The 26,701-nt window shown below is 35.8% G+C and overlaps 1 protein-coding gene and 2 non-coding genes across 4 annotated transcripts in view; all 3 read left to right on the top strand.

Moving 5' to 3' along the window:
• The window catches only part of Smim14 (small integral membrane protein 14), a 70,424-nt gene that overhangs the window by 13,285 nt on the left and 30,438 nt on the right, over nucleotides 1-26,701 (top strand). For both annotated transcript variants that reach the window (XM_005319927.5, XM_005319926.5), the window contains one exon: nucleotides 16,452-16,561. In XM_005319927.5, coding sequence (XP_005319984.2) covers nucleotides 16,487-16,561 — 75 coding nt within the window. In that variant the 5' untranslated portion in view covers nucleotides 16,452-16,486. The remainder of the gene's footprint in view (nucleotides 1-16,451; nucleotides 16,562-26,701) is intronic.
• On the top strand, nucleotides 5,451-5,575 carry LOC120892481 (small nucleolar RNA SNORA31). The gene has a single exon (XR_005737197.1). It is a non-coding gene; the product is annotated as a small nucleolar RNA SNORA31 (small nucleolar RNA).
• LOC120892465 (U6 spliceosomal RNA) lies at nucleotides 21,517-21,624 on the top strand. The gene has a single exon (XR_005737185.1). It is a non-coding gene; the product is annotated as a U6 spliceosomal RNA (small nuclear RNA).

The raw sequence follows: 26,701 nt of genomic DNA, 5'->3' as shown, positions 1-26,701 counted from the left end.
ACTAAGAAAATACTATACCTGCATTAATAGTTGGTAGTACATAACTATTCTTTCAGTAATTCTCTGTTTTTCCAGTGCTGGTGATTGAACCCAGTGCCTCATGCATGCTAAGTGCTCTATAGCTGAGCTAAACCCCATTCTTAATTTGGTTACTCTTAATTATTAAGTGCTCAATAGCTGAACTAAACACCATTTCTAATTTGGTACTCTTAATTATTAAGTCTTCCACAAGAGAGTGAGTAGGGAGGATAAAGGTAAATTTTTAAAAACTCATTTTGCAATAAATGATTAGTTCAGATTTAGATTAAAATAAACCTTTAGGCAGGGTATGGTGGTGCACGCCTGTAATCCTAGCAACTACAGAGGCTGAGGTAGGAGGATCACAAGTTCAAAACCAGCCTTAGCAATTTAGTGAGTTGTGAATATGGGCTGGTGTTGTACCTCACTGGTAGAGGCTGGATGTGGGCTGGGGTTGTGGCTGAGTGGTAGAGTGCTTGCCTAACGTGTGTGGCCCTGGGTTCAATTCTCAGTACCACATATAAATAAATGAATAAAATAAAGGTTCATCAACAACTTAAAAGATATTTTTTTAAAAAAGGGTTGGGATGTGGCTCAGTGGTTAAGCACCCCTGAGTTCAATTCCTGGTATCCCCCACCCCTTCAAAAGAACAAAATTGACTTTAGAAGTGTCAATTTTAGGGTCTGTTTATATACTTTATAATTTCTTCATTGATATTGGAATTTAGTTCATTCTGTACTGTATTAACTATTAACTCTAACCAGCAAATTTGGTAATTACAGAAGTAGAATACCTTTTATTATATATAGCAGTTCCCCCTATCCTGTAGATAATGAAGTCCTGAAAATATTAAGTGGAAAATTACATAAGTAAATGATAAGTTATATATTGTGTTTTATACTGAGAATGATGATGAAATCTCATCCTTTTCTGCTCTGTCCCACCCAGGAAGTGAATCATTTCTTTGTCTAATGCATTCGTCCATACTGTGTATGCTGCCTGTCAGTCACTTGGTTATCATCTAGGGTGTCAGATGGTCTCTCAGAATGTGTTCAAGAAACTTTTATTTAATAACACCCTCAAAGTGCAAGAGTCTGGTGGTGGCCATTTGAAAGTGCCAAAGAGAAGCCACAGTGTTACCTTAAAATGAAAAAAATGTAATTTCTCCACTTAATAAGGAAAGGAAAAAAAAAGGTATATGCAGAGGTTGCGGGGATCTATGGTAAGAAGGAGTTTTCTATCTATGAAATTGTGAAGGACAAAGAACTGTGTGTTAGTTTACTTTTGACATCTCAAAGTACAAAAAAATATTATGGTACAATAGCTCATAAAAGAAAACTTATTAATGTATTTTGAGGGAAAAACTACATTTGTATAACTTTTATTAATAGTATGTTGATTTTCGTTTTGATTTTTTGGTACTAGGGATTGAACCCAGAGGTGCTTAACCACTAAGCCACATCCCCATCCCTTTTTTATTTTTTGAGACAGGGTCTCACAGAGTTGCTTAAGGCCTTGCTAAATTGCTGAGGCTGACCTGGAATTTACAATATACCTGCCTCAGCCTCACGAGTTGCTGGGATTACAGGCATGCACCACTGTGCTCAGCTATTGTACATTGTTATTATATCTTGTTGTGCTATAATTAGTTATTAGTGTTGTGCCTAATTTTTAAATTAAACTTTATCAGAAATATGTACATATCGGAACAAACATAGGTATATAGGGTTTGATACCATCCTCAGTTTCAAGTATGCAAATAAGGAGTACTACTCTATTAGCTATTAACTCTAACCAGCAAATTTGGTAATGATAAAGGATTAGATAGAGGGTCCAGATAATTTAGCATATTCATTTCAAGAGAAAATAGATGTATAATTATTTGTTCTTAAAGCCAATGCGTTTAGAAGAGGGAAGAAAGTTACTCTTAAAAAGTTAAGGACTAGGGGCTGGGGATGTGGCTCAAGCGGTAGCGCGCTCGCCTGGTATGCGTGCGACCCAGGTTCGATCCTCAGCACCACATACCAACAAAGATGTTGTGTCCACCGAAAACTGAAAAATAAATATTAAAAAAAAAAAAAAAGTTAAGGACTAGGGCTGGAGTTGTAGCTCAGTGTTAGAGCACTTTCCTAGCATGTGTGGGGCACTAGGTTTGATGCTCAACACCACCATGAAATAAATAAAACAGAGGTACTGTGTGCATCTACAGATATATACATACACACATACATGTATGTATATAAAAGTTAAGGACTAGGGTTGTAGCTTATGGGTAGAAGTAAGTCCTTGGATTCAGTCCACAGCACTAAAAAATAAAAACTTAAAACTCTTTGAATAATTGAAATATTCATATGGTATAAATTCAGAAGAAACAAATGCCCCCTCCTTTTTTTTTTCCTTAAGAGCTGAGATCTTGTTATGTTGACTAGGATTCCTTAATCCCAAATTCCTGGACTGTAGAGATCATTTTTCCTCCTCCTCATAGCTGAGACTACAGGCATGGGACATTCCTGGCTACAGAAGATACAGAAATGTATACACAGTAAAGTCTTCTATTTCTGCTCCTAGGCACATTGGCCATAGTCAGCTAGTTACATAATTATTTTAAAGTATTAAATTTTTAAGATTTAGAATTTAGAACTATCTATAAATAAACACCACTATTTCACTATTGTGTGGGAATTTCCACATCAGCATTTGATTTTTGTTTTGGGTAATAGTTTTTGTTTACATGTGGGTAAATTGCATTTATATATAAACATTTGTACCCATATATAAATGTATAATTTGATTCAAAATGTGTAAAATGTATAGAAAATGAGGACACCAAGAAAAAAGTCATTATCTGATCACCACAATAGTAACTAGTATAGTTATTTTTCATATTATTTTTTAGTTGGACACAATATCTTTATTTTATTTATTTATTTTTATGTGGTGCTGAGTATCGAACCCAGGGCCTCGCACAGCTAGGCGAGCACTCTGCCACTGAGCCATAACCCCAGCCCTAGTGTAATCATTTTAAGGTAGAATAATCTTTTTCCAAGTTTAAATTCTGGGTACATAATAATTCTAAATACTTTTTAACCACAAGATTTTCACATGCTGCGTGATGGATTTCTAACACCCTTTTTATGAGGGAAAGGAAATTAGTAAATGTTTTTCTTGTAAGAAGGAGCAGAGAACTACCCTCTATTGAAGAGGAAAAGGGAATTAGTGATTAGAGAGGAGTTAAATAAGGATACATATTTTTATAGTACAGCTTAAGAAAAAATTAAGGCAAAAACCCAACTTGCAGTAATTGTGGATCCTTAGAACTGACTGTTTTTTAAAAACTTTTATTTATTATTTACTTGATGCTAGGGATTGAACCCAAGGCCTTGTGTATGCTGAGCAATCACTCTACCACTGAAGTATACCTCCAGCTCTTTTTCTTAAAGTAAGGGATTAACTGGAAATGTAGAGAGGATAAGCTGATAGTCAGATTACACCATTTGTCATATTTTACTATTCCATGTTTTGATGCTCAGTATCATGGAGGATTTATTTAAAAAGGAAAAGAAAGAAAAAACTTTCCAAGTCTTAAGTTCAGTCTATATCTATTACCACAATGGAGTCTGAGCAACAGAAGTCAAAGACTCAAAATCATAAAATATAAAGGTAGTGAGTGTTTGGATAAAAAAATAAAAATGCCTGCTGCACAGGATTCTGCCTCAAATCAAAACTTATTAGACTCTAGATGGGCGTGGAGACATAGGCCTGTAATCCTAGTGATTTAGTTCACTGCTAAATAGCCCCTGGGTTAAATCCCCAGTACCAAAAAAAGAAAAAAAAAAAAAAAGTAGACTTTTGGGACTTTTGGTACAACTACAGGATAGGTAATTCCAAGAGATTCTGGAAATCAGTGGATAATGTTGAATAACAATTGCCTGTTATTACTAATTCAAGATAAATAAAATGTCAGTAATCTTTCTTTATATCACTTTAAAAGGGTTTTCCTAATATCATCTGGAACTAATGTTCTAACCCAAAGTTCCCATAAATTTTCCAGTTGCTCAACCCAGAGTTTCCTACTATGTTTTTTTTTTTTAACTCAGGGGTGCTTAACTACTGAGCCACATCCCCAGCCCTTTTTTATGTTTTATTTAGAGTCAGGGTCTCACTGAGTTGCTTAGTGCCTCGCTATGTTGCTGAGGCTGGCTTTGAACTTGTGATCTGCCTGCCTCAGCCTCCTGAGCCACTGGGATTACAGGTGTGTACTACTATATCCAGTTCTATGTTGTTTTTTATGAGCCCTCTTTTTTAAAGTACTGTCTTTATAGGTGCCATTTTATATTCTGCTTAATTATGTTTGTTCACTAAATACATAAACCTTTTTCTTTTACTACAGTGTTTTTTTTTTCCTCACTCTGAAACTGGTATACTTTAATCAAACAAACAAAAATACAGTTTTTTTCTTGTGACAAGGTCTCTCTATGTATGTTACCAAGGCTGGTTTTGAACTTCTGCACTCAAGTGATCCTCTTATTTCAACCTCTGGAGTAGCTGAACTGCGGGCACATGCTATCAAGCCTGCATCACACAGAATGTATTATAAAGTCAGTGGTTCAGTTTTCATAGTTGGTCCACATATTTTTTTTTCTAATACTACCACTTGAATCCAAGGTCTCTCACATGCTGAGCAAGCACTCTACTGTTAAATTACATCTCCAGCTCTAATTTTATTTTGAGACAAGGTCTCAATAAGTTGCCAAGATTGGCCTTGAAATTATTGTCCTGTTTTAGCCTCCTGAGTGGCTGGATTACAGGTGCATGCCACCTCCCCTAGCTCTTGTTTTATTTTTAAAATGAGTATGCTATATTATGCAGGCTAACTTAGAACTTGTGGGTTCAAGTAATTGTCTTGTCTCAGACTCCCAAGTAGTGCATACCACAATGCCTGACTGATCTGAATATTTTTAGTTCTTGATACCTATTGCCAAATTGCATCCCAGAGGGTTGAGAGTTGTAATAGTTCATTATAGGATTAATAATATATGACTAAACTTCTATTGAACTTTTTGTTTTTAGGTTAAAATTTATATTAATTGCATTTAATTAATGATGGAACTAAGGTATTTTTTCACACTGTTGGGAGAATTAAACCCAGAACCTTTTGTACATGCACTCTTTCACCGAGCTACATCCCCAGCCCATTTATCTAATTTTTTCCCCTCATTTCTCTAATTTTTAAATTAGCTGTATTGACTCATTTGGGAATTATCTTTTCCCTTAGGCTTTACCTATTTAAAAAAAATTTAGTGGAGCTGGGCATGGTGGTGCGTGCCTGTAATCCCAGAGGTTTTGGAGACTGAGGCAGGAGAATCAAAAGTTGGAAGCCAGTTTGGGCAATTAAGTGAGACTCTGTCTAAAAATGAAAAGGTCTGGTGGTCAGCATCCACTGATAGACCTTGAACAATTTGCTGTGTTCTTTTGGTTTGCACTAGGATGCAAAAGAAAATAATCCCTGTGCTTTCTGTCTTTGTAACAGTCCAGATTGAATTGGGGAACACATCTGTAGAAAAAGAAAGAAAGCAAAAAAGTCTGGTGGCGGCTCAGGGGTAAAGTACCCCTGGGTTTAATCCCCAGTACTGGGAAGAGGGGCAAGTAGAGACACTACCGGCTGTTTTAACTGTTCTCTTCACATTTAAGAGATTTATTTACCCTTCTGCTCATTAGCCCTTGATTTTTAGTAGTCTTCAGGATTTTGTTTTATGTAGATCTCATGATCAAGACTTTGTTAATCCTGTTGTATTCTTTAGAAATTTTGTTTTGCCTGTTAAATTTATTAAATATGGAAAAGTTGCTAGCCATTAGTAAAAGAAGAAATAAGGCCATTTTAGGTAAAAATCAGATAATGGTAGTTCCAGTCCAAATTAATATGAGAACTATTTTAAGTTAATTTAGTTTGTGGTTGGATTATATGCTTTAAAAATTCATGACTGATTCTCTCAAGCATTTTATTTTAAAAGCACTTTTGAAATATTTACAATTTTGCATTGCTGTGTAACAAAAATAGTGAACCCTTTTGAAAATTATTTTTATGATCTTGAAGATCACATTTTATGTTTTGAGCATATTTGTTACTCCTAGGAATTAGTAAAATTTAGCCCAGGGCATTTAACCACTGAGCCACATCCCCAGCCCCTTTTTATTTTTAATTTTGAGACAGAGTCTCATTAAGTTGCTTAGGGCTTTGCTAAATTGCTGAGGTTGGCTTTATCCTGCCTCAGCCTCCCTAGCCGCTGGGATTACAGGTGTGCACTACTGTGTCCAGCTCTATTTTTGGCTTTTTATTTTTTTATTTTTTTTAAGATAAATTTATTTTTTAGTTGTAGGTGGATACAATATCATTAATTAATTTTTATGTTGTGCTGAGGATTGAACCCAGTGCTAGGTGAGCGCTCTACTGCTGAGCCACAATTCTAGCCTCTATTATTGGCTTTTAATCTACTATTATTACAATAAGATTGAGAACTTTTTGTAGATTATTTGCTTTTCTTTGTCTATATATCTTCAAAGTGAAATTAAAATTCTGTTTTCACATATTTTTCTACTAAAATAACTATCATTTCAGACTGTTAACAAGTTAATGAAACTATAAATCATAGAAAAATAGTTCAAATTCAAGATAGAAACTGAAAATAATATAATATGAAATTGGGTTGAGGAGATAATTAAATGGTAGAATACTTGCCTAGCATGGGCAAAGGGCTCTGGGTTTAATCCCTAACACCAAAAGCAATGTTTTTGAATAAATATTTGGGAAGGGTTTTACTTATTTATTTTGCAGTACTGGGGATCAAATCCAGGGTCAATGCATGCTAGACAAGAACTCTATCCCTGAGCTATATCCCAGTCCTTTTTATTTTAATACATGGGCTTGATAAATTTGTGATACTCCTGCCTTAGCCTCCCAAGTAGCTGGGATTACAGGCATGTGACACCTTACCTTGTTTATTTTAATTTGCTTTATTCTTTGAATAAATATGCCAGTATCTTCCAGAGTTATGTTAAAGGAATTAAAGGATGATAATAAACCTTGGGTTTTCATTATCTGGGGGAAGGGTTTCTTTTGACAATTTCCTTCAGCTTTTTTCCTTTTTCAGAGATGATTTTTTTGTGGCTATGAGGGGCTGAGGCTCTTTATTTGATATATAATGAAAAATGTCTTCTAAGTCAATTAAATATTTAGGGAGGAAAGTGTTTATATGATGGTAAGCGAATGTGAGTTCACATTAGTTGTATTGATAAAAAAATACCTGGTTACCTGGTTGGTATGTATCTGTGTGTGTGTGTGTGTAAGACTGAACCTAGGGCCCTGGGCATGCTAGGCAAGCATTCTATACTGACTTATATTCCCAACTCTTTTTTAACTTTTATTTTTTGAGACAGGGTCTTGTTAAGCCATACAGGCTGGCCTCAAATTTTTTGATCCTTTTGCTTTTGCCTCTAGAAGAACTGGGATTACAGGCATGAGCCTCCACACCCATATGGGATATATCCTTTTAAGGAGCTTTTACATTGTAATTTTTTTTAAAAAATTGAAGATATTGCCAGGCTTGGTAGCTCCTGCTTGTATTCCTAGTGATGTAGGAGTCTTAGATAGGAGAATTAACAAGTTTGGAGCCAGTCACAGTAGCTTAGAAAGGCCCTAAGCAATTTAGACCCAGTCTCAAAAAATAAAAAAGATTGGGTGTGTGGCTCAGTGGTTAACTGCTTCTGGATTCAATTCCTGGTTTTAAAAAAAAACCAGTAATATAAAGTACTCCCAAAATCAGTAAGAGAAAAACAAATTTGAACAGGAAGATATATAAATCCTGGTAAACTTGAAAAAATGCTCATTCAGTTTTGTTAAAATTGGGAAATAAAAACAGGGATACTCTTTGAGCCTGACATACTGACAGAGTTTTAAAAATTGATTATATCTACATACTACTATATAATTAGTAATCTGTAGTTGTACTCTATAATTTGTAATATGTACTATGCACTGTTGGTAGAATTGTTTAACTAGGGATGGATTATGTGTAGTTTATTGGTACAGTGCTTGTCTAGCATCATATACAAGGTTCTGGGTTCCTTCCCCAGTACCACAAAAATAAAATGGTAAAGCCTTTTTATGCATTCCTTTAAATCTGGAGATTTCTTTTTCAGTCTTCCAAAATATAGGTACAAAGATGGTTGTTGCAATATTTTTTTAAAAATTGAAAATGCCATAAATACTTAGTCTCCAATGAAAGAGTGCTTAAGTTATTTTATATTTTATTTATTCATGTTTTAGAGTATTATATAGCCATTATAAAGTGAGATAGAGCCTTGTTTTTTTTTGTGTGTGTATGTACCAGGAATCTTACTGAGCCATATCCCCATTAAAATATATATATATATAAAATTTTTTTGGTGGGGAGGCGGATACCAGGGATTGAACTCGGGGGCATTTGACCACTACATCCCTAGCCCTATTTTGTATTTTATTAGAGATAGGGTCTCACTGAGTTGTTTAGTGCCTTGCTAAATTCTGAGGCTGGTTTTGAACTTGTGATCCTCCTGCCTCCACCTCCTACCTCCACTTCCCCAGCCACTGGGATTACAGCATGCACCACCACGCCTGGCCTAAAAATATATATATTATTTTTTAAAAAATATATTTTTAGTTGTAGATGAACACAATGCCTTTATTTTTTTTTTATTTTTATGTGGATATGAGGAACCCCATGTCTCTATATGCAAGGCAAGTGCTCTGCCACTGAGCCACAATTCCAGCCTTAATATATATATAATTTTTTAGTTGTTGATGGAACTTTATTTATTTACATGCAGTGCTGAGAATTGAACCCAGTGCCTCACACATGCTAGACAAGCCCTCTACCATTGAGCTACAACCCTAGCTCCCATATCCCCATTTTTTGAGATAGGGTCTTGCTGAGTTGCTTAGGGCCTCAGAAATGTGGCCGGCTTTGAATTGTGATACTCCTGCCTTCAGCCTCTGGCCTTACTAGGAACTGTGCCACCATACCCAGCTGAGTTTTATATATTGAAATGAAAGGTCTCCAAGACTTTACAGAAAAGCAAGATGCAGAACACATAAAACACATACCAAACACCTCATAAAACTACATACACACACACACACACACACACCACGTGTGTGTGTGTGTGTGTGTGTGTGAGAGAGAGAGAGAGTATAAATGTGTATTAAAAGACCTGAAAGTAGGGGCTGGGGCTGTAGCTCAGTGGTAAAGCACTTGCTTCACATGTGTGAGGCAGTGGGTTCTATCCTCAGAACCACATAAAAATAAAGATACTATGTGTTCATCTACAAATAAATAAATATTTTTAAAAAGACCTGAAGGTATTCATATGAGACTGTTAAGTGATGACCTTTGGGGGAAAGGAAGAATTATGGAGAGAATAGGAAGTTTGATGTTTTCCATTGTACTTTATGTACTCTGGTGACCCACTGAAATTGATCTGATAAAAATATAAAGGACTATCTTTGCTGTTGTTACTATTTCTTACTAAGAATTTTGGCCTTATTAAGATCCAGTCCTGTTCTACCCCCACCCTGCCCACTGGGGATGTCACCCAGGGGTGCTCTACCACTAAGCTACATTCCCAGCCCTTTTTATTTTTTATTTTGAGACAGGTCTTGCTAAACTGTCCATGTTGGTCTAGGATCTGCAGTCCTCCTTCCTTAACCTCTCTAGCAGCTGGGATTACAGGTGTGCATCACAATCCCTGGTACCTTCTTATGAACTTCTTTTAAGGAATCAAGTCCTCATTCTAAGCCTAATTGTACAACAATAATTTTTTTAAAAGCACTTTTTTTTTTTTGTACTGGGGATTGAACTCAGGGGCATTCAACCTACATCCTCAACCCTATTTTGTATTTTATTTAGAGATAGGGTCTCACTAAATTGCTTAGCACCTCACTTTTGCTGAGGCTGGCTTTGATCTCATGATCCTCCTGCCTCACCCTCCCAAGCAACTGGGATTACAGGTTTACGCCACCATACCAGGCTAAAAGCACTTTGTAGTAGAAGAACGATATCTCCTTTTTAACCAAAATTGTAAGCAGGAAATTAAATTTGATTCTCTAAAGGTGAAATTACATAAATCAAACAAACCTATCATGAGGTGAAGTGTTTTAAGGTTATAATAGCCAATGATAAATTGGTTAATAGCTTTGGAAAATTCCCTCACCACATATAGAAACAGGTGACTCAACTAATTTATTACTTCCAAACTCTACGAGGAAAGGTTATGTTACTTGTAGTAGAGAGAGAAAATGACCCAGATCAGCAAATAAGGGAATTGTTTTTGCCTTCTCAACATACACATTATTTCACTTCGTTTCTGTGCTGTGAATTGTTTAAGAGTGGATGGGTTTGAGAGCTTTAAATATGTGTACTTATTATACTTAATACTACATTAAAAATGACCTATGAGCTGTGTTGGTTAGTATACCTAGAGTCATATTGCTATCATAAATATTTTTTATATTAGGAAGATGCTGATATATTGGTGTCAAATATCAATCAAATGAATATGAAAATATAAAGGAGTGGTGTAGGAACTCCTTAGTACTTATCACATAACTGCATTGTCAACTCATGTCTAGTTTCTTTTCATCTAAGCCAATATCTAATTCCCTTATTCCCCCTGGATGATGATGATGGTTTTTCTGAAGTACTGGGGATTACAACCAGGGCCTCGTGAATGCTAGCAAGTGCTCTACTTTTGAGCTATATCCTCAACAATCCTCCCCCCATTATTTAAAATTTTGAAAAATTTAAGTGTATATCCATGATTTTATGACTATTTGTAACAATATATTAACACATTTAAAAAACTTTTGTTGTTATTATTGATGGATCTTTATTTTTTATATGTGGTGCTGAGGATTGAACCCAGTGCCTCACACATGCTATGCAAGTGCTCTACCACTGAGCCACAACCCCAGCCCATATTACACATTTTTAAGAAACAAATAGTAGCTGAGTGTGGTTGTGTACACCTCTAACCCCAACCACTCTGGTGAGGCTGAGTCAGGAGGATTGCAATTTTTAGCAACACAGTGAGGCTTGTAGCAACTTAGACCCTGTCTTTAAAAAACAACAAAAAAAGGACCAGTGATGGGGCTATAGTTCAGTATTAAAGCACCCCTGAGTTAAATTCGTGCCAAAAGTAGTAAAGGTAGTTATCCTTAACGAACATGCCTTTTGTGTGTGTGTGGGGGGATTGAACTCGGGGGCACTCCCACCACTGAACCAGCCCTTTTTTGTAATTTATTTAGAAACAGTGTCACTGAGTTCCTTAGGGCCCCACTAAGTTGCTGAGACTGGCTTTGAACTTGCAATCCTCCTGCTTCAGCTTTCTGAGCCTCTGTGATTACAGGCTTGCGCCACTGCACCTAGCCAGGATCATGCCTTTTTGATATTAGCGTTGTTTTCTAAAATTAAGGAAATAGAGGAGGCTAACAACTCTATGAATCAGGAAGGGTAAAATCATTATTTCAAATTTCCTTCTACTGAAGACCTCTTTGAGGCAGATTTACCAAGTTCTGATTCAGTAACCTTGTTCTCTCTCACTCAGGATAGAGCAGCTTCTTGTCCTATCTGGAGATCAAGGGATTTAAATATGGGGTGGTTGGGACTGCTCTTTTTTTTTTCTTTTTTCTTTTTGCTCTAGTGCTTTAGCTGCTGATATATATTGAGATTGTTCTTGGGTCTTAATCAGCTGTGTCCATTGTGTTTAAAAAAAAAAAAAAAAGGTTGTAGGGAATAGATAGCCTGCTCCAAGTTCTCTGGAGCATTTTTTCATTTCTCTGAAGGTGATCTTAAAATGGAAACTGTTAACTGGAAACTAAGTAGTAATTAAAACAGTTTGACTGCAGAAGAGATGTGTTTGTTTATTTTTTTTATTTTATTTGTTTATTTTTATGTGGTGCTGAGGATCTAATCCAGTGCCTCATGCTTGCAAGAATGTTTGTTTATTTTTGAGGAGTCAAAAAGTAGTGATTCCACTGCTCCTGAATAGATTTAAGCCAAATGCTGGAGAAGGAGGAAGAGTGGTGTGAATTTTGGAGTAGTTTAACCAACCTCAATGTAGAAAAAATGTAGTATTGTTTACATCAGCAATTAGTCAACTCTTTCCTAAGAAATAAAATGTAACATTTTCATTACCAAGAAAAAAAAAAAAAAACAGTTTGAGATTACTTGAAGGAAGTTCTACAGAAGCTCAGCACTAAATCTCAGGAATGTCGTATTTATAAATGTACTTTTTCATTTACTTGTGATTAATCAAGACTGGAATATAATTAAAAATTCTAGTTTGTTTACATTGTTCCTGGCATTTATAGATATAGAGAGAATAAACATTGTCAATAATTCAGTTAATATTTTTTCATGAATACAGTGGCTGAAACAGTAAATGAGGTATTTGGAGATGGTAACAATTAAGAACAGCTAAGGTTCCTGTCCTGAAGAATCTTTTTTTTTTTTTTTTCAGGGAAGAGGAATAAAACCTAATTTTGTTAATCAAACAGATTAGAAATAAGCAGAGAATTGAAAATAACTGTGTTTTACCATTTTAATGTATGGTACAGTAATAAAACCAAACTTTTTTTTTTTTTTTTTTTTTGCTACTAGGGATTAAACCCAGGGGCACTTAACCATATCCCCAGCCCTTTCTTAAAATTTTATTTTGAGATGGGGGTCTCACTAAGTTGCTTAAAGCCTTGCTAAATTGCTGGGGCTAGCTTTTTTTTCCTATTTTTAAAATTTGTTTAATTAGATACACATGACAATACAATGATCTTGACATGTCATACATTTGAATCAGATGGGGTATAATTTCTCATTTTTCTGAGTGTACAGGTTGCAGAATCACATTGGTCATGCAGTCACATATATACATATGGGGCTAGCTTTGAACTTGAGATATTCTGCCTCAGCCTCCTAAACTGCTGGATTACAGGAGTGTTACACTGTGCCTGGCTAAACCTTTCTTTCTTTCTTTTTAAAAAATATTTATTTATTTATGTATCTTTAGTTTTAGGTGGATACATATTAGTTTGATTTTATGTGCTGCGGAGGATCTAACCCAGTGCCTCATACATGCTAGGCAAGCACTCTATCACTGAGCCACCACCTCAGCCCCCTAAACATTTTTTTCTTTAGCAAAATCATTCTAGTGCTTTCTTAAAATTTCCATGCTCAGAGGCTTTGGAACTGGGAAGGTATTCAGCATTTTGTAATTGCATTTATTTTTTTTTAAATCTTAGTAAAATTTCTTTTAATTTTAACCAGTACCATTGGTCTGGGGGTATACAGATATGGAGGACCAAGGACCAATGTTAGTCTCCGCTTGATTATATCCATGTCAGCAGTCTCTACCCTATTGAGAAATTTCAAGGGTGAATTTTATCTACCCATCAAGGTAGATTATATTTACTTTGAGAGCTTTCTGTGTTGTATGTGCACAGTTCACTAACATGAAAGCTAGTCAATTTTTTTAACATTTATTTTTTAGTTTTAAGTAGACACAATATCTTTTATTTTACATTTATGTGGTGCTGAGGATTGAACTCAGTGTCTCAAGCATGCTAGGCCAGCACTCCACCACTCAGTCACAACCCCAGCTCGAAAGCTAATCAATTTTAAAGATGTGAGAGGCTGGGCATGGTGGTGTATGTCTGTAATCTCAGAGACTCAGGAGGCTAAGGCAGGAGGATTGCAAGTTCAAAGCCAGCCTCAGTAACTTACTGAGACCTCAGCAATTTAGCAGGACCCGGTCTCAAAATAAGAGGGGCTGAGATTGTAGCTCAGAGCCCATGGATTCAATCTCTGGTACCAAAAAAAAAAAAAATAAAAATAAAAATAAAAAGGGACAGAATAGTCTTGGACAAAAACATGAATTAATCACATTTGTATATTGTATTTCCTAGCTTCTGGAAGGCAAGGCTCTCCAGTTTAGGCTCTACCTCCCTTCTATTTAGCTCTGACAAACAGGTTTTAGATGGAAGGTAGATTTGCCCTGATAGTTTTGCAACTTAGATATTTCCCCAAATCACCACATAAAATCTAATTCTTTCTAACACCTGTATAGGATCTCATATACTATCATTTATTTCATCAGAACAACCCTGATAGACACTTTGCATAACCTTTTTTTCTCTTATGATATTCTAGTGAACATTCTTATAAAAATTTTTGCATTTTTGGGGACTAGAGGTGTAGCTCAGTAGTAGAGCACAAAGCTCTGGGTTCAATCCCCAGCAATCACTTACCCTACCCCTGCCACCAAATTTGATATGTATTTTGATATGAATGTCCAAATTACTTTTACCAGTCTTTCTCTTTGTGTGGTAATGGGAGTTGAACCCAGAGCTTTGTGCTTGTTAGGCAAGTTACATCCCTAGACCTTTTTATTTTTACTTTTTAGATAGTCTGGTTAAATTGCCCAGGCTTACCTTGAACTTGTGATTCTCTTGCCTTAGCATCTCAAGTAGACGGAATTATAATCATGTGTCACCAATCTTCTGATAGGTAAAAATGGCACTGTTTTGATTTACATTTCTTTTGTGTTTGCTTATTGGCTGTATTTTTCTGTGAACATGGTCTTTGCCTATTTTTCTGTTAGGTTGCTATTTTCATATTGATTTTTCAGTATGAAAATATTAGCCCTGATATATAATGTAGATGTTTTTTCTAAGTTTGTCTTTTCATTTTATAGTGTATTTTGTTTATTATTTACTGTTTTTGTATATGTGTGTGTATGTATGTACACACACATGTGTGTGTATATGTATGCACACACACATTTAAGTTGTTCATAGACCTTTATTTATTTATTTATATGTGGTGCTGAGAATTAAACCCAGTGCCTCACACATACCAGGCAAGTGGGCTACTGCCAAGTCACAGCTCCAGCCCCTTATTTACTGTTTTTGATTGTTAAAATAGATACGTTCCTTTATGGTTTCTTAGCTTTTTGTCCTTCTGTGTGTACCCTAGTCATTTTCTTGCAGTTGTATGTGTGGGTTAGTTTGTGGACATTATACTGATCCTTTTTTTATTTGACTATTTCTATGTGTGACTTCATTTTAAAAAGTTAAATCATTCATGGATTCTAAAATTTATTTTAGATTAAAGAATGAGGATAGTGAGAGAGCCAATTATCTGAACACAGTTTATGGAATACTTTGTTTTCTTCCCAGTGATTTTATATGCTGTCATCAAAATCTATATATTTCTACAACATGCACCATTATCAATGTCCTATTGAAAGAGCATTTTAACTAGGTTCCCTTTATCTAGTCAGACTTCTCTCAGTTTTCCATATTGCAGCCAAATGATCTTTTCAAAGTGTGCCAGGATAAAACTATGGGTTTTGCATTGCTCTTTGGGTAAAGACATAATCCCCAATAAGGCCTGAAAGACTCTGTGTGGCCTGGCCTCCTTCTAACTTCTTTGGTCTTATTTCAGATCATTTCCTCTTCCTGTACTTTGCCTAAAAAACTCCTCCAAGCACTAAACTGAATCAATCATTGCACTCATCTCATTTGTTCTCCCATCTCTCAGGAATCTTGTCATCTTTATTGACTGATGTTCAGAGGTTTTAAAACCACTATTCATTTATTCAGTTTTCAAAAATTGCTTTAAAGAGAAGGTTAAATCTGGTTGCTAGTACTCCATCTCGGCCTCTCTGTTTTTCAGAATCAACCTAGCTATATCCTAACTATCATTATTAATTTCCTTCTGTAAACCTTGGTATCAGTTGGGCGTGGTAGCACATGCCTATAATCCCAGCAGCTCTGGAAGCTAAGGCAGGAGAATTATGAGTTCAAAGCCAGCCTTAGCAACTTAGCAAGGCCTCAAGCAACTTAGCAGACTCTGTCCCTAAATAAAATATTTTAAACAGGGGCTGGCAATGTGGCTCAGTGGTTAAGCACCCTTGGGTTCAGTCCCTGGCACCAAAAACAAACAAACTTGGTATTAATAAAGATACCTTAATTTTTTTTCTTTCAGACTACTTTCTTGATGAGGTAAAGGTTGCTTTAAATTTTGATTACTGGAACTAATAAAAGATAAAAAAGTAATTCAGAAGAGGCACTATCATCCTAAGTGGGCCCAGTTTAAAAGCATCTGAAGATGTTTGCTTTTTAGGAAATTGGTCTGATGGCAAGTAAAATTCACTTGTATAGATTCATAATTCATATGATAAATTCATAATCTTATAGAATTAGCAATAACTACACAGGTGTAGGTCATTAATAAATATGAACTATATAATTAAATCTATTATGAATCTATATAATGAATTTTTTAATGCTCAAAAGAATGAGTAACTGAATAGTAGTCTTATACTATTTTTTCCTTCCTCCTAGATTTAAACAGTCAAGTAAAATCAAGCTGGGTAATCATGGCAGAAGGTGGATTCGATCCCTGTGAATGTGTTTGCTCTCATGAACATGCGATGAGAAGGCTGATCAATCTGGTGAGATAATCAGGACAGTCCCATTCAGAACAATCTGTATTTCTGTTTGTTTGTGTGTTTTTTGAGTTGATTCCATAGTTTTACTTAATTTATTTATTTTTGTGGTGCTGAGAATTTAACCTAGGGCTTCACACTTACTAGCAAATACTCTACCACTGAGCCACATCCCCAGCCCCTCTTATTCTGTTTTTGTGAGAATATTGGTTATTGGGAGTTTTTATCTGATGAGCACTAAAAAAGTATTTCATAATTGAAATTCCATAGTGGATTGAATTAAAACAATTAAAGCTCTTAATTAGAGCAGTTCTTTCCATTATTACCTTTATTTATATAGGTTTATATTGGTGAAATTAGCTATCATAGGTAAATAAACATGTACAGCCTTTGTTGCTGTATAGCATACAATTATTTTTAGTTTCATAGAACTTCTTTGCCTGCTAAGATGCAGGCAAAAGCCACAGTTCCTGTTTATGGATTTGTATTATGTGTGTGGTACTAGGGATCAAGCCAGGGCCTTGCCTATGCTCAGCAAGTATCTGCCACTGGGCTATACACCCAGCCCAAAGTATATATTCATTACTATTATAACAGTTGTTTTGTTTTATTTTATTATTATTATTTTTTTTTAAAGAGAGGGAGAGAGAGACAGAGAATTTTTTTATATTTATTTTTTAGTTTTTGGCGGACACAACATCTTTGTTTGTATGTGGTGCTGAGGATCGAACCCGGGCCCCACGCATGCCAGGCGAGTGTGCTACCGCTTGAGGCACATCCCCAGCCCTATTATTATTTTTTGATACCAAGGATTGAACCTAGGGGCACTTAACCATTGAGCCACATCTCCATCCCTTTTTTGTGTTTTATTTAGAGACAGAGTCTCACTGATTTACTAAGTGCCTCTAGCAAGTTGTTGAGTCTGACTTTGAACTCATGATCCTCTTGCCACAGCCTCCCAAGATGTTGGGGTTACAGGTGTGTGCCATTGTGCCCAGCCAGTTGGTTGTTTTTAAAACAGTTTTATATAGGTGTATATTCTCATGGGCCACTTAAAGCAGGTATAAACATTTGTTCAAATAAATTGTTGATAATAAGTAGATTTTCTATCAATTCAGTGTTTCTTTATATAGTGATTAGAAGTATGCTTTTTGTAGAATTAGCATGTACTATCACTTTTGATCCTTAAGAGTGAATAAAGAATATACTTATAAATGAAATTAGACTCTTTTAAAACTTTTTATTCTTTTTATACATGACAGAATGTGTTTTGACATATTATGCATATATGGAGTATAACTTCCCATTCTTGTGGTTGTACAGGCTATGGAATTACACTGGTTGAGTATTCATATATGAACATACTGCTGTTTTTCCTAGTCCCAACCCTCTTTCCTTTTATTCCCCAAAATTAGACTCTTGAAGGTATAGAAATATAATGGGAATGTCAATCTCTGATAAATGGATGTGAAAATACATGGGTCCCAGGAGAGATTTTTTTTTTTTTCTTATACTGGGTCTGGCTGTATTGCTCAAGTTTGTCTTAAATTTGAACCTCCCATCTCACTCAGTCTTTCCAGTAGCATGATAGGTGCATATCGTCATACCTGAACCAGGAAAAAATATTCTTAAAAGATATTTTCTCCTGTTTGTTTATAAAGTAAAAAACTGAGGTTTGGGGTTTTTTTGTTTGTTTTTGCAATGCTGAGAATCAAACCCAGGGCCTATTGCCTAATAAGCAACTGAGCTATACCCCTATCCCCTCAAGTCTAAATTTAATCAAATATAAGGCAAAAATTTCAAGACACTGATATTAATAACAAAAAATATACTGGGTGTGGTGGTGCATGCCTGTAATCCCAATGATTTGGGAGGCTGAGGCAGGAGGATTGCAAGTTTGAAGACAACCTTGGCAATTTAGTGCATGTGAGGCAGGCACTTTACCAACTGAGCTACATCCCAGCCCTAAAAGTTTACATTCTTTAGTCTATGGAAGGTGTTTCATGTATAACGTGGTGATAACAAAAGATTCTAAAGAGAAAGAGAAACTACTTTGATTCAGTAAGAAAACCTGCTGATTGAGTTTGATAAACATTTTTTCAAATTGAATCTCACTTTGAGTTTTTACTTAATGTATATTTAAAAAATTTTGTAGTTGTAGATAGAATTCTTTTGCTCTGTTTGTTTATTTTTATGTGGTGCTGAGGAACAAACCAGTGCCTCACCCATGTTAGGCAAGTGCTCTGCCGCTGAGCTACAGCCCCAGCCCTTAATGTATATTTTAATGTGACATTTCTCTTTAATTATGGTATGTACATTTTAAGTTTTACATTTACATTTTTATGCATTTGTTATTTATTTTGGTATAAGGCACTTACTAAAGATAGTCTTCTTTTACTAGAGCTTTATAGTTATACATAGTATGTTGGGTTCATCCCAACAAACTCAAACGTGCATGGAATTCAGTTCCTGTTCATGATCTTCTGCTGTTCCATCTCTCCTGTTCTCCTTCTCCCATTGTTTGTTTACTAGACTTCCTTTTGCTTGTCTATTAATTTGTATGATTGGTTCTTTTTTTAATATATATATATATATTTAGTTGTAGATGGACACAACACCTTTATTTTATTTACTTATCTTCATGTGGTGCTAAGGATCAAACCCAGAGCTTCACGCGTGCTAAGCAAGAGCTCTACCACTGAGCTATAGCTATAGCCCTGAATGGTTCTTTATGATGTCCTTTCCTTTATTTTACTCCAGCTTCTCATGCTTCCTTTTTTTTTGATATTGGTGATTAACTCCAGGGTGCTTTACCATTGAACTACACCTCCAGTGCTTTTTTTATTTTTTATTTTGAGACAGAGCCTCACTAAGTTGCAAAGGCTGACCTTGAATTTGGGATCCTCCTGCCTCAGTCTCTGGGATTATAGGCGTGTGCCATCACACTTGGCTTAAATGAGGTCTTTAAATTTGTAAATTTACTGATTTGTGTATACTACTGTTGTTTACTTTAGAAGTATTTATGGTAGTGAAAAATTATAAACTAAATGCCTATCAGTAGGGCAGCGGTTAGATCATGGCATATGCGTGTGATGGAATCTTAAGTTACTGTTTACTAAAAATGATGATGTCTTTAAAGAATGTTTAATTTCGGAAAATACATATATGAGATGGGGTAGGAATTCTCTTTTGTAGTTTCCTGTGATTTATATATATATATATATATATATATATATATATATATATATATATATAATCTTATCAGGAAAAGGTTATTTAACAAAAACTATCCATTTAACACCATTAGTATTTTTTTTTTTATCATACAATAGGCTTTTCTACATCTCAGATTCCATTATCTTCTACTCTTACTTCAGAGGACCTTTTTTCTTTTCTTTTTTTTTTTTTTTGGTACCAAGGATTGAAATTGGGGGCACTTGACCACTAAGCCCATCCCCAGCCCTATTTTATAATTTATTTAGAGACAGGTTCTCACTGAGTTGCTTAGTACCTCGTCCTTGCTGAGGCTGGCTTTGAACTCTTGATCTGCCTGTCTCAGCCTCCCAAGCTTCTGGGATTACAGGGATGCACCACCACACACGGCCCTCAGAGAACCTTTTTTCTGAGCGCCTATGATCTGATTGATATATGGAATTCTAAGTTAATTCCCCCTCTATTTTAAATGTAAGTTATCTGAGGATAAGTTTGTGTGTGTGTGTGTGTGTGTGTGTGCGCGCGTGCACGTTGCTGGGTATTGAATTCAGTGCCATGTATCATGTTTTTCTTTATTAATTACAATTACCAAAATGTAATTGTGTTCTCAGGAAACTTATGTTATAATATAATTACAGAACAGCAGTTTAGCCTCATTTTCTAAAAATGGACATTGGTTTATTATAATAAAGTAATATCTCAGTATTAATTTGGAATTTTTATTTTTTTATCTCATGTAATAAAATCAGATTTTCTTGTAGCCCATTGTTTCATCAGTTTCTAAGGATTTAAAGTGCTAATAACTTGTATAAACCTGGGGAAACTTGAAGATCTTAGTGGTTGTGTGTGGTTGGTTAGTTGCATACTGGACTGTGATTTATATTTGCCTGTTTTGTGGAAATAGATGGGCTTTGCAGTTAGGATTTAACAATTAGTTCTTTTTCATAAATAATAGAATATATATTACTATAAATAATACTAAAGCAAATAGAACTATTTATAAATCTGTTATAAGTTCCTTTTATTTATTTATTTATTTATTTTGTACTGGTGATTGAACCCAGGGGTGTTTAACCACTGAGCCACATCCCCAGCCCTTTTAAATTTTTGAGACAGAGTCTCACTAAGTTGCTTAGGCTCTCCCTAAGTTGCTGAGGCTGGCTTTGAATTTATTTTATTTATTTATTTTTTTAAAATATTTTTTAGTTGTAAGTGGACACAATATATTTATTTTTATTTATTTATTTTTTTGTGAATCTGAGGATCGAACCCAGGACCTCACACATACAAGACAAGCACTCTACCACTGAGCCCCAGCCCCAGCCCTGGCTTTGAATTTATAATCATCCTGCCTCAGCTTCCTGAGCTGCTGGGATTATAGGTGGCTGCCACCATGCCCAGCTGTTATGTGTTTTTCATGTGCTTTTTAATAAAGTTATAATTAGCTATGCACAATGGCACACATCCATAATCCCAGCCACTCAGGAGGCTGAAGTGGAAGGATCCTATGTTCAAGGACAGCCTGGGCAACATAGTAAGTTTCATCTCAGGAAAAAAAAAAAAAAAAGCCAGGTGTGGTGGTGCATACCTGTAATGCCAGATGTTCAGGAAGCTGAGGCAGGAGGATTACAAGTTCAAAGTCAGCCTCAGCAAGTTAGTGAGACCCTGTCTCAAAAAGGGTTGGATATGTGGCTCAGTGGTTAAGTGCCCCTGGGTTCAATCCTTAGTACCAAAGAAAGAATAAATATGTATTTTTGCTTGCTGTGGCAGTACATACATTAAAACTGGAATGATACAGAGAAGAATGGCTCTTGAGTAAGGATGACACACTGATTTGTGAAACATTCCAGTGGATCTACTCCTGCGTGCAGTTCGAACCTCAATTTAAATACTTAAAAGCTGTATTAATTCACAGTTTAACTTCTTTTCCTGATTTAGTAATGATGACAGTTAAGAAGTTCTGGCTGATTTAAACAGAAAAGACCTTATTAAGATATTGCCACAGGTGCATGGGGCTGGGGTTGTGACTCAGAGGTAGAGTACTCGCTTAATGTGCAAGGCCCTCAGTACCACATAAAAATAGATAAATAAAATAAAGGTATTGTGTCCAACTGTAACCAAAAACTAAATTTTTTTTTAAAAAAAGATATTGCCAGGTGGAGCAGCACACACCACTCTTGGCAATTTAGTGAGATCCTGTCTCAGTAAAGGTCTGGAGGTGAAACTCAGAAGTAGAGTGTCTCTGGGTTTAAACCCCAGTACCAGAAATAAAGGAAGGAAAGAAGGAAAGAAAGGATGGATGGATGTGACTCACATTGATGAACATGAATAGGGAGGATGAAAGGGAGGGTAAGTGCTCTGAACAGAATCCAAACACATGTCCTTAGTACTAATCCAGCCAAGATGCTGCTGCTACTAGATGCCAGACTTTTGTATAAACAATTATTGTTGATGCATTTTAGCCATTTGGATAACTGATAGACATCTTAAACTCATATGTAACCAAACTTATTATCTTCTTCCCAACCTTACATTTTTCAGTTTTCCCTAAATTCTTCTTTATTTTGGTTGCTCAAAGAAGCAACTTTTGGGTTGTATTTTACTGTTCTTTCAACCCCACATCTGAGACAGAAATAAATCTTTTTGGCTCAACATTAAAAATATATCCAGAATCTAGCAATTTCTTACACCTCCAATGTAATATCCTAGTCTAATCCATAGTCATTTTTGCCTGGATTACAGCTGTTACCCTCCTTTTGGATCTCCTTGCTTCTAACATCTTGCCATACTTTACCTATTCAAGTTTAGTTTCACCACACCACTGGAGCTGAAATGATTGATTTCAGATAAATCAAATAATATTCCTACTTTGCTCCAAAGTAGTTTCCATGACACTCAGAGTGGAAAGGCAAAATTTACATGTCCCTACATGATCTGTCTCCTTCCACCCTATCCTTCTCCCTTGTTTACTTTGTTCTAACAGTTTTGACTGCCTTGTTTTTTTCTGGAGTAGAAGATAAGCAGGATGCAGTGGAGTATACCTGTAATCCCAGTGACTTGGGAGCCTGAGGCAGGAGAATCACAAGTTCAAGGCCAGCCTTAATAACTTAGAATGTCTTTTTTAAAAAAATTAAAGAACGTTGGGGATATATATAGTTCACTAATAAGCACCCTGGGTTTGATTTTCAGTATTCACCCCCCCCCCAAAAAAAAGGTAGAGATAAGGCATTGAGATGGATGCATGGATGTTAAGGACCAAAAGGAAAGCCAGGGTAACTAACCACAAACCTCTGAAGTGTTTCTAAAGTAGAAAGGAAAAGAAAGAATGCAAACTGGGTTTGGTGGCATAGACCTGTAATCCCAGCAACTTTGGAGGCAGGCAGAATGATCACAAGTTTGAAGCCCCACTGGACTTTCTGTTTCAAAAAATAAAAAAGGCTGGAGATGTAGCTCTGTTCCTGAGTTCAATCTCCAGTACTGCAAAAAAGGAACTGGTTCAGGAATGAAATATACTATAAAGCCTTAGAATGAGTCTTCCCTGCTTGAGAGCTTAGAGGCACTCTAGCTTGCTTACATGCTTTCTTGATTAGGGAAGCTATTTGTATATGACATATCCTTAAAAAAGTAAGAGAGATACTATGTACTCAGGTGTGTATCTATACTAGAAGATAAGATGAAATAGATACTTAAAAAAAATTGGGGATAGGGGTACTGGGGATTGAACCCAGGGGTGTTCAACCACTGAGCCACACCCCCAGCCTGTTTTTTATTTTTTAATTTTGAGACAGGGTCTCACTAAGTTGCTTGGGGCCCCACAAAATTACTAAGACTGGCTTTGAACTTGAGATTCTTCTGCCTCAGCCTCCTGAGATGCTGGGATTATATGTGTGAACCACCACATCCAGCTGAAATATTATTTCTTGAACAACAATATAAACACTATAGTGAGTATAAAGGGAAACTGATTTTAGATTTTTGGAAATGCTCATAAAAGTCATAGAAATGTCTTTGAGATGTTTGTATAGTATGTTTGTAAATGTATTTTTAAAAAAGGTCAAAAGGACTGTACCTCAGACAGTGGTTATTATAGGGAAGGTCTTAAAGGAGCCTAACCCACGAAAAGACTTGATGCAAGTATTAGGATTTCCTTTATAGCTGAGGAAACTGAGGTACAGAAATGAAGTTATTATTCCAGGTTCTGAAGCTGACTAGAGAGTGGCAGATGCACATTCAGTGCTAGAAGTTTCATTGTAGGCCCTGAACTATTCCTTGAGTATCACGTTCTGCTCTTCTAGCACCTTATAAGTTAGTGCATAGGTGATCGGGGGTGGGGACATATGTGAGGATGAGGGTTAGGAATAGGATCCTGAGAGAGACATTGAGTTTTTCCATTTTAGAACCATGTGAATGCATGAATGCCTTACCTATTTAAATGAAATAAACATTTCATAATCTGCTTCAAAGGCATTATAATAGTACAATTACACATAAAATTAATAATTACAGAAGTTTTTTTTTACTGAAAATGAGTAAATATAAATGATTTATTTAGCTAGGATTACACATGTGTACCATGGTGTTGTAACACACAACTAAACTAGTCAGGGTCACTCCAAGTGAATTTGGGGACTAAATAAGGACATAGACACAGAAAGTACTTTTTCTTTGTGTTCAGTGACTGATCCTCAGCCACAGCTCTCACAAGAGGGGTAAGGCAGGCAAGAAAGAGAAGGAACACGCTTTGAACTTGGGTTTATTAGGGAGAAGCCATTCAAATGAGGCAAGGGGTCAGGTTTCAGGGGGTTAAGTCTAGCTTCCAGATGTCTTACTTGTGAACATCTTGGAAGGTCACGCCCATCTCATGGGCTATGTGATGATCAAAGGCAGAGCAATTTAAAGGGACACCTACGTGCACAGCCCAGACAGAGCAGCATCATGAGTCCAGCGCACTTATGTGCTCAAAATGTTCTCAGCGCACACAGAACCCATGGCTGGCTTGCCACACCATGGTACCCACCAAGCTTTTCAATGGTTTAATTTTTATTTATTTATTTATTTATATTTTTTATAATGCATTTTATTTTTATGTGATGCTGAGGATCGAAGCCGGGTCCCGCCCGTGCCAGGCAAGCGCTCTAATGCTGAGCCACAATCCCAGCCCTCAATGGTTTTAATAAAACTCACTCTTTTTTGTTTTTTCCCTTTTCTTTTGGAACTAGGGCTTGATCCCAGGGCCTTGCTCATGCTAGGCAAGTACTGTACCATCAAGCTACATCCCAGCTCTTTTTAAAAAATTTTATTTTGTGATACAGGATCTTGCTAAATTGTCCAAGCTGACTTTGCAACCCTTCTGCCTTAGCCTCCCAGGTAGTTGTGATTACAGGTTTGTACCACCATGCCTGGCAATTTAAAAAAAATTTTTTTTTTTAGTTGTATATGGACACAATACCTTTATTTAATTTATTTATTTTTATGTGGTGCTGAGGATGGAACCCAGTACCTCACACATGCCAAGCAAGCATTCTACCACTGAGCCACAATCGTAGGCCCAAGCCTGGAAATTTTAATAAGATCTTTTATTACCTTTGATGTCTAAATTGGTAGGAATCATTCTCATCATTGTTTATAAAAATAGGAAAGCACTTTTGTATCTGCTAAGGCTCCACTGCTGCCTGATCAGTTCTTAGGTAAGTTTAGTACAAAGAATAAAACTTGTTTTTCATTCATTTTATTATCAATCTGCAATATGAAATGTAGAGCAGATGACCATCTCTGTGTTTTATGATAGGATTATTTCCGATTACATGTTGTAAATGAACCAGGGCTTTAAGTTCAAGACTGACATGACTGCAGTACAAAGAAAGCCCATTTTAGGGTGCTTGTGACAAAGGTTTACTTTGATTTTAGTTTTCTCATTGAATTACAGAAGTGTTGGTTTAGTCTTAATGCAGTTGTATTTTTCCAGATACATGTTTGTTACAGGAATGTTTAGAAACATTTTTTTAAATGGATATGTTAAATCATGGACATTTTTCTTTCCTAGCCTATTACTTCAGAGTTTTAATGCTTGTTCAATATTATCTAAAAGGACTCAGAGGTAAATAAGAGCAGATATACAATGAATTCTTTTAATTAAAATCAGACTCTTTGTCATGTATAATTTTTTTTTTCTTTTGTGGTATTGAACCCAAGGGTGCTCTATCATTGAGCTACATCCTCAGCTCTTTTTCTTTTGAGACAGGGTCTATAAATTGCCAAGGTTAGCATCGAGCTTGCATACTCCTTCCTCAGCCTCCCAAGGAGCTAGGATTACGGGCATGTACTGTAATACCAGCTGTTCTGTTTTATTTAATGGGGAGAATACCCAGTGATGAATTTGGAGTTTTAGTGATACACTAATAGAACACTACCACATAACGAAAAATAGTGCCAGCACCAAACTGTGGTCTAATCATAAATCATTCTTTTAAGTTGTTTGGTGTCCTTTAGGGGGAAAAAAAGGACAAAGAGAAGTCAGAGGTATATCCATGTAGCTACTTTATGTAGTATTCATTTGGTAGAGAAAATCATCCATTTCTTTGCAACCATGAAAACATTCTAGAGACAGTTCATTTCTGTTTCAATTAAATTCATTTGAAGAATTATTCTGGTTTACTGTCTTCCTTTTTACCTACTTTTTTTTCCTGCTCTTCTCTTTAACTAGTTGTCTCTTGGTATATAATTTCTTCTATTAGTGATATAAGTTCCAGAAAGAGAACAGTTGTAGACATTTGAACTTGAATTACTGGAATTATTTTTCCTCTTCTCTTTAAAACCTAAAATTTGGAATGTACATAACCCTCCTTTTTTTATTTCTTTTAAATTGTTGAGTTACATTTCAGCGCTTAATCCAAATAGCATAAATCTGCATCTTTAATTTACTGAAATTTGCCT

Source organism: Ictidomys tridecemlineatus, chromosome 9, assembly GCF_052094955.1.
Source record: "Ictidomys tridecemlineatus isolate mIctTri1 chromosome 9, mIctTri1.hap1, whole genome shotgun sequence".
In the NCBI taxonomy this organism is placed as follows: Eukaryota; Metazoa; Chordata; class Mammalia; order Rodentia; family Sciuridae; genus Ictidomys; species Ictidomys tridecemlineatus.
The sequence above is the reverse complement of the archived record's forward strand: the minus strand, read 5'-3'. Positions and strand labels throughout refer to the sequence as shown.